General features: G+C 34.6%; 1 protein-coding gene across 3 annotated transcripts in view; it reads right to left on the bottom strand.

Annotated features, from left to right (window-relative positions):
* Positions 1–526: 526 nt before the first annotated feature.
* STK31 (serine/threonine kinase 31) overlaps positions 527–9,051 on the bottom strand; it is a 75,621-nt gene continuing 67,096 nt past the window's right edge. For all 3 annotated transcript variants that reach the window (XM_042968304.1, XM_042968320.1, XM_007089047.2), the window contains one exon: positions 527–920. In XM_042968304.1, the coding sequence (XP_042824238.1) occupies positions 693–920 (228 nt within the window). In that variant the 3' untranslated portion in view covers positions 527–692. The remainder of the gene's footprint in view (positions 921–9,051) is intronic.

The raw sequence follows: 9,051 nt of genomic DNA, 5'->3' as shown, positions 1-9,051 counted from the left end.
CCTATACTATTAAACACAACAAACTGTTTCTCCCTTCAGTGCTTTTATAATGTTTTCTCTGCCAATTAAAATACTCTTGCCCCTCCTTCAACTTTATTACTCATTCTTTAACATTTCACTAAGGTACTACCTCTTCCAGAATGCCTTCCATGACATCCCTCTTCCACAGTGTAACTATCCCTCCTGTGCATTCCCATAAAGCTCTGTACAGAGCTATCACTGGATATTCCACATTGTATTTTGAAGATTCATTTGTATCTCTGACTTTCTCAATAGACTGTGTGCTTTATAAGTGTACAGACAATGTTTTAATTACCTTTATATCTCCAGAACTGAGTACAAAACCAATTATCATTTGTTGAATGTATCACCTTTCACCATTAGCTGGCTCATATAACTGAAAATCTGCATATGATTTGTCCAAAAATCTAATAACTTTTCTATTGTAAGTATCATAGTCTAATTATGCAATTTCAAAAAGTAACCACAGACAAAAAATCCTTCCATAACAACTCCAGTTAAATGAAATTTCAAAGTATACAATTTTTTGTATAGCCAAACATCTTTTATTTTTCACAACTGGAATACTAGACACAACCTAACTAGCTCCAGAACACTTCTAGATTTTTTCTGTTTATTTAACTAAACAGTTTTAAAAGGAACATCTGCAACAACAAAAAAATACTAATCTATCAATCAAAGTTGGCTTCACCATTTCTTGTCTTTTCCTTATATTTATTCAAGTTCTCTGTCTTTAATTCTTCTTCCTCTTTATATTGGGTATATTCAGTATCTTTTTCTGGGTTTGGAGGTAATTTCCCCTTTGGCACCAAGAAACATTCAGCATTCCAAACCTGCTCAGCAGTCATTGAACTTCTACAATAGATCAAGCTATAGAGGAGGGATTTGACATTATCATCCTGCAAGGAAAAAGACAGGTTACAAAACAAAAGTAAAATCAAAACAAAAAGACAAACCTCTATAAGGATGGAGGATCCAATTCAAAAATACTTTTAATCAATAACACAAAGCTAAAATCAATTTTTCCTATTTAGATTTTTTACGATTTCTACAAAATTCAATTAATTTTTATTGGAAAGGAATTATTACTCCTATAATAAAACAATGGCATTGAATTACAAGGAAAAACTGTAATAGGAAAGAGAATCACAGCTGAAATATCTCAAAAACAAGTGAGATTCCAAAAAAGAGTATTTTAAGACTATTCCTTTTCCCTTTTTTTAGGGCACTGGTCAGAGTTTGACACTATGAAATTATTACACTGAAGCTCTGTCTGGAAGGGTAATCTCCTTTACTGATCAACTGTCTCTGGTTTCAGTTTTGAGGTTATCACCTCTAGGAACTCTTCACCACTACCATTGTCATCATTCTCTTTTTTTTTTCAATTTTTATATCATCATCATCATGGGAGCCAGAATTTATTAGGTATCACTATTTCAAAGTTATTTGTATTATCAATTTAAACAACACTATAAAACTGCTCTTCCATTATTTCCACCTGACAAAGCATCTGGGATGTCTTTTTTTCCTCTCTATGATGACTCCTAACAGAACATATTTCACACTGAATAAAAATCACCTATTTATTGCTACTGTCCTCATTAGACTCTAAGATCCTCAAGATCAGAAATTTTAGTATATCACTTCATCCCCAACACATCCCCTAGCACAGTGGTAGGGATATAGCAGATATTCAGTAAACACCTGCTAAATTTATGATTGACAATGCCCACATTGCACTCTACAGAATGTTTTTTAAAATATTTAAAGACAGAATCTTCAACAGATATAAACAACTAAAAATTACAAAATCTAAATGAGAAAAAATTAGCACATGCTTGTGAAAACCACAAAAGTAGATTTAAAACAAGTAGAAAATCATATCAGGATTTTGGAAAAAGACTCTCATCACAAATGTGTCAATTTTCCCTAAGTTAATTTATAAACCTTATATGATTCTAAAAAAATATAATCATTTTTTTGGAACTAGATTTAGTTAACTGTAAAGATCTTTTAGAAAAACAATAAGCAAAAAGTGACATGAAAGCTCTAATAAAAAAATAGCAATGAGGAAGAAATTAGCCCTCCCAAGTATTAAAAGGTAAAAATCTGTTAATTAAAAGAATATAACACTGAAATATGAAAAAAAAAAAACCAATGAAACAAATTAGAAAAACTAAAAATAAACTCCAGCACAAATGAAATTTTAGTATGCAAAACAATGGCATTTGAAGGGAGGATATAACTTTTTAATAAAAGGCACTGGGACAAAGGGATACCCCATGGAAAAAGATCAGATCTATTCCTCACACCAAAGGATAATTCCAAATGTATCAAAAATCTAAATGTAAAAAATAAAATTATATAAGTACTAGGAAAAAATTACTCAACTCCCAAAAGTAATGACAAACAAAAAATTCTTCCTTAAGCTTTTCCCTCTCATAGATTACTAAATTTCACTAAATCTTAAAACACAATTAAAGAACAAATACAAAAACCATCTCTCTAAAACTCAAACTTAGGGGCACCTGAGTAGCTCAGTCAATTAAGCATCCAACTTCAGCTCAGGTCCTGATCTCATGGTTTGGTTCACGAGTTTGAGCCCGGCATCCGTCTCTCTGCTATAAGCACAGAGCCCTCTTCAGATCCTCTGTCCCCCCTCTCTTTGCCCTTCCTCTGCTGGTTCTCTCTCTCCCTCTCAAAAATAAATTAAATTAAATTAAATTAAATTAAATTAAATTAAATTAAATTAAATTAAATTAAATTAAATAAATAAATGTTTTAAAAAATCAAAACCAAAATTAACTATGTATCTGATGATATAATCATATAGAAAATAATTCAAGTAACTTTAAGACATGTATTTTGACTTTACGATCTTAGTGGGATAAAATTCTAATGAGATTTATCCTAAGAACAAATAGAAAAACCTACCAAGAAATGTTAAAAACTATATCCAAGAACCTTAAGTATCTCTAATAATATCATTGTTATTACTAAACTATTACATTTGTTGTAGAATAAAGCTATTATGTAACTGCTAATATCATAAATATTAAGATAATTAGTGTAAAAGGAAGAGGAGATTTAAATTTAAGTAAAATGTCTATAATCTTGAATTTGACTTGGAAAAACTTATACAATGTATTAATTTTTACTTTTCTTTTTTTTAAAAAAAAATTTTTTTTGATGTTTATTTACTGGTGGGGAGGACAGAAGTGGATGAGACAGAGGATCCAAAGCAGGCTCTGGGCTGTCAGAGCCCAATGTGGGGCTCGAACTCACAAACTGTGAGATCATGACTTGAAGCCAAAGTCAGACACTCAACCGAGTCAGGCGCCCCTCATTTTTATTTTTCTAAAAAAAAATATGCACTGCCTTTTGAAAAGATCCAATAACAATGAGCAACCTTTAAACCCATATCTTTGTCTCCAAATTTCCAACTAAAAGGATTCAGGATTCCTTGGAAAACTGACCAATCCAGTTATTGGATAAGGATTGTAGGAGATAATTAGGTACATAGTATCATGCAAAAATCAATTTATAAAAGACAGATCTGTGACAAAAGTCCCAGGATGCATCTTAAATAACATTCTCCAAAAAATGGGACAATGTGAGCAAAAAATTGACTTAAAATTAAATGAGACACATGAAACTATGTTTAAATCTATTACGATTTTAAAATATTTAAAACAAAATTTTGAAATCTGACTGATGTCTTCTGGAGGCTACAAAGACACCAACTCACTATTGTTAAAATTGCTTTCCCTGAAATTACTGAATGAAGTAAAATTTAGGGTAACCCAATATCTGGTGAGACAAAGTTTATTTTTACAGAAGGATTCCAATTAATAAACACAGATGCAGTAACAGAACTGAAAAATCACCATTCTTCAATAAAACAAAATATCTATACTACAATCATCAATTAATGCTAAAACTATTAGGCAGTAAATGGAAAAATTAATTAATGCATGGATTAGGCTGAACCCATTGATCACTCTTACTGTGACACCTGACACCTTATGACACCCCTCACATGATACAACAGATGTGGAAAGCACCACCTATAATACATACTTGGTGTAAAAACTGAATCTGAGGGGCGCCTGGGTGGCTCAATCAATTAAGCGTCCAAGTTCAGCTCAGGTCATGATCTCACAGTCCCCCCTGTGTCGGGCCCTGTGCTGACAGCTCGGAGCCTGGAGCCTGCTACGGATTCTATGTCTCCCTCTCTCTCTGCCCCTCCCCCACTCATGCTCTGTCTCCCTCACTCTCAACAAATGAATAAATGTTAAAAAAAATTTTTAAAAACTGAATCTGAATTAATTATGTCTCCATATCTACAAGTTTTTTTTTTTTAACTGGAGAAAGGGGAAATATGAAGTAATACCATAAAGATGTAATCAATCAATTCCAAAATGTGAAATTAAAGTTTCTTCACCAAATAAATGGCATGTAGAAAAGGATGTGGGTGTGAGGAAACTTTACAGATCACAGGAAATTTAATAGATATATTAACCAAATACAATTTGATCTTGCTGAGATCTTGATCAGAAAAAATACATATATATAAATATATTTGAGAAAATTAAGAAACTAAAACATGACCTTGAAGAATTATTTCTGGGTGGGGGGAACCTGGGTGTCTCAGTCGGTTGAGTGTCCAACTTCAGGTCAGGTCCGTGATCTCATGGTTCATGGGTTTGAGTCCCATATCAGGCTCTGTGCTAATGACTCAGAGCATGGAGCCTGTTTCAGATTCTGTGTCTCCCTCTCTCTCTGTCCCTCTCCTACTAGCACTCTGACTCTGTCTCTCAAAAATAAACAAACATTAAAAGAAATTTTTCTAATAAAAAAAATAAAAAAAACATTGCTGGGAAGGTAAGCTGGTACAGCCACTGTGGAAGACAGTATGGAGGTTCCAAAAAAAATTTTAAATAGAACTACCATATGATCCAGAAATTCCACTTCTGGGTATTTATTTGAAGAAAACAAAAACACTAACCCAAAAAGATATACACTGCAGTATTATTTTATAATAGCCCAGAACTATAATAGCCCAAAACTAAAAACACTAACCCAAAAAGATGTTCACTGCAGTATTATTTTATAATAGCCAAGATATAGAAACAACCTAAGTGTACATCAACAGATGAAGAAAATGTGGTGTAAATTATGGAAGCAGCCCAAGTGTCTACCCATAGATCAAAAGATATAGAAAATGTGGGTACGTACACAGACACACACACACACACACACACACACACACACACACACACACAATAACAATACAAGTACTATTCAGCCATAAAAAAGAATGAAATCCTGCCATTTGCAACAACATGGTTGGACCTAGAGAGTATAATGCTAAGTGAAATAAGAAATGCTCAGTCAGAGAAAGACAAATACCATATGATTTCACCCATGTGTGGAATTTAAGAAACAAAACAAACGAGCAGAAGAAAAAGAGAGACAAAACAAGAAACGGCCTCTTAACTGTTATTGTGTAACTGACAGAGGTATTACAGGATAATTAATTCACTAGTTACCATGTAACTGCATAGTGTTGGCACAAGGATCAATAAACAAGCCAAAGAACAGAATAGAGCCCAGGATTCATGAGTACATGGAAATTTGGCACAGAACAGAGTGGCATCATTCATCAGTGGGGACAGAATGACACTTGAATAAATGGTGCTGGGTCAATTATCTATCCACATATAAAAAGATACAATTAGAACCTTACTGAATATATACAAAAATGGATTCCAGAGAGATTAAAAATACAGAGGGGAAACAGAGGAAAAAGTGAGTCCAAAAAATGGCAGATGAAGAACATTTACCACAATAGAAAAGATTCATTCATTCAAAAAATATTTAATAAGGTTTTACTATATCTCAAACCCTGCTATGGACACTAGGGATACAACGATGCACAACACAAAGTCCCTGCCCTTACTGAGCTACAGATTAAATATAATTTTTTAAAAACTTAATGAAACAATAATCTATTTTTATTTTTTTAATGCTTATTTATCTTGAGAGAAAGTGAGCGAGTACAAAAAGGAAAAGGGCAAAGAGACAGGGATAGAGAGACTCCCAAGCAGACTCTGTGCCATCAGCACAGAGCCCAACGTGGGTCTCGAACTCACAAACTGTGAGCCAAAATCAAGAGTCAGATGCTCAACTGACTGAACCACTGAGGCACCCCACAATAATCTATTTTTAAAAGGATAGATACATACATAGACTTTTCTGGGAAGATTCACAATAACAATGGTGCTTCTGGATGGCTGAGGTACATAATGATAGAGATGTGCTTCTTTTCATAACTTTTGAATATTTTATCATACATACGATATATTAAGGAACTACCTTGAAATCAACATAAGAGCTGTACAACAGAGAATGAACTGCTCTGAACTTAAGCAGAGGCTGAAGGCCATCTGTTGGATCTATTACTGAAGAAATTCTTCTGAGGGCTAGAAACTAGTGAATTAATTATCCTCTAATACCTCTGTCAGTTACATAATTCCATGATTTCTCTCCACTTGTGATATCGCCCCTGTAAGGTCTAGACTACAGTTCCCTCATTTGTTTGATAACTACGTGTGATTGCAAAACATAAATAAAGACAGCCCCATTCCCAGCACTAACAGCTGCCTCAGATCACACAAGCAAATACTACACAAGCCAAGTATTCTTCTAATTTGATTTCCACAAGTAGCTACCCACATTAAATACAGACTTCTATTTACTCACCTTCTTTATGTATACACCTAGCAGAGCGCCTAGCACACAGCTAATGGATTACAACCTGCGGTAGGCAAACTTCTAAGATGTTCCCCAATGATTTCTCCTTCCTGGTATTCATGTCCTTATACAATCCCTTCCCGCTGAGTGTAGGATTGACATAGTGAGTTGGTTATGAAAAACGGTGACTTCAGTCTAGCTAACAGACTCTGTCTACTACTTTCTCTGCTCATACACTTTGATGAAACAAGCTGCCATGATGGAAATATGGCAAAAATTGAGGGCAACTGCTGGTCAACTAGAGGGGAACTGAAGTCTATCAACAATCATGTGAGCTTAAAAGTAGATCTTCCTTGGGGCGCCGGGGTGGCTCAGTCGGTTAAGCGGCCGACTTCGGCTCAGGTCATGATCTCGCGGTCTGTGAGTTCGAGCCCCGCATCGGGCTCTGTGCTGACAGCTCAGAGCCTGGAGCCTGTTTCAGATTCTGTGTCTCCCTCTCTCTGACCCTCCCCCGTTCATGCTCTGTCTCTCTCTGTGTCAAAAATAAATAAACATTAAAAAATTAAAAAAAAAAAAGTAGATCTTCCTCAGCTGAGCATTAAGATGACTACTACAGGGGTGCCTGGGTGGCTCAGTCAGTTAAGCGACCGACTTCGGCTCAGGTCATGATCCTGCAGTCCATGAGTTCGAGCCCTGCGTCAGGCTCTGTGCTGACAGCTCAGAGCCTGGAGCCTGTTTCAGATTCTGTGTCTCCCTCTCTCTGACCCTCCCCTGTTCATGCTCTGTCTCTCCCGGTCTCAAAAATAAAACGTTAAAAAAAAATTTTTTTTTTAAAGATGACTACTACAGCCTAGAAGATAACTCAATTGCAGCCTGTGAAAGACCCTGAAGCAGAGAACCCAAAGAAGCCATGCTCAGATTCCTGACTCACAAACAATAGGACAGTAAATGTGTGTTAAATCACTAAATTTCAGGATAACTTGTTGCAGTGTAATTTTTATATTAAGCCTAAAAGAGGAGTTTCAAGTGTTCACTTTGGGGGAAGCTGTAACCTCTAACATAGCAGTACTGGTATTTTTCTAATGGCAAGAAATTTGTATCATAGGTTTTTTAAAAGTGTAAGACATTATCAACTTTGTTATCCCATTTCTATACTATAGCCAGTAAGTGTAATAAAATATCTCATAGTCTCCCAAAAATTGTCTCCAATGTTTTTTACTACTATCCAAGAAGTGTGGAAAGCTCCTTAGTAATCATTTCTAATGATTGTTTTTTAAATGCTAACTTCATGGGATATTAGATGTTACAAAATACAGTATTTCTGTGGCCAAATAAGTTAAAGGACTACAGAGTTAAATAAAACTGTATGCGTTCCTTCACTGCAGTCCACACAATCAAAATGGCATGAGATCATGTTATCTGGAAGGAAGAAATAAAACTGTTTTTGTTCATAGACAGATAACAACTGTCTGTATTAGAAAATCTGAAAGCACCAGAAAAAGACTCCTAGAACTAGTGACTATAGAAATGTTGTCACATATAAAGTTAACATACAAAGGTCACTTTCCTATATACAGCAATGAATAAGTGGAATTTGAATTTAAAAACACAATGCACACGAAAAAAAATATTTACATATAAATCTAACAAAAAAGGTATAAGATCTATATGAGGAAAAGTGCAAAACTCTGATGAAAGAAATTAAAGAACTAAATAAATGGAGAGATATTCCATGTTCATGGATAAGAAGACTCAATACTGTCAAGGTATCAATTCTCTCCAACTTGATCTATAGATTCAATGCAATCTCAATCAAATTCCCAGAAAGTTATTTTGTGGATATGAACAAACTGATTCTGAAGCTTACATGAAGAGGCAATAAGACCCAGAATAGCTAACACAATATTGAAGAACAAAGTTAAAGGACTGACATTACCAACTTCAAGACTTACTATAAAGCTACACTAATCAAGAAGACTTTGTGGTATCAGCTAAAGAATAAACAAATAGATCAATGAATCAAAACACACCTGTTAATTATAGTCAACTAATTTCTGACAAAATAGAAAAGGCAATACAATGAAGATAGTCTTTTCAACAAATGGCACTGAAACTAGACATCCATATGAATCAAGACACAGACCCTACACTCTTCACAAAAAATTAACCCAAAACGGATCACAGATCTAAATGTGAAAGGCAAAACTAAAAACTCCCATACATAACATAGGAGAAAACCTTGATGAAGTTGGGTTTGGCGATGACTTCTAGATA

This window comes from Panthera tigris, chromosome A2, assembly GCF_018350195.1.
Source record: "Panthera tigris isolate Pti1 chromosome A2, P.tigris_Pti1_mat1.1, whole genome shotgun sequence".
Lineage (NCBI taxonomy): Eukaryota > Metazoa > Chordata > Mammalia > Carnivora > Felidae > Panthera > Panthera tigris.
The sequence above is the reverse complement of the archived record's forward strand: the minus strand, read 5'-3'. Positions and strand labels throughout refer to the sequence as shown.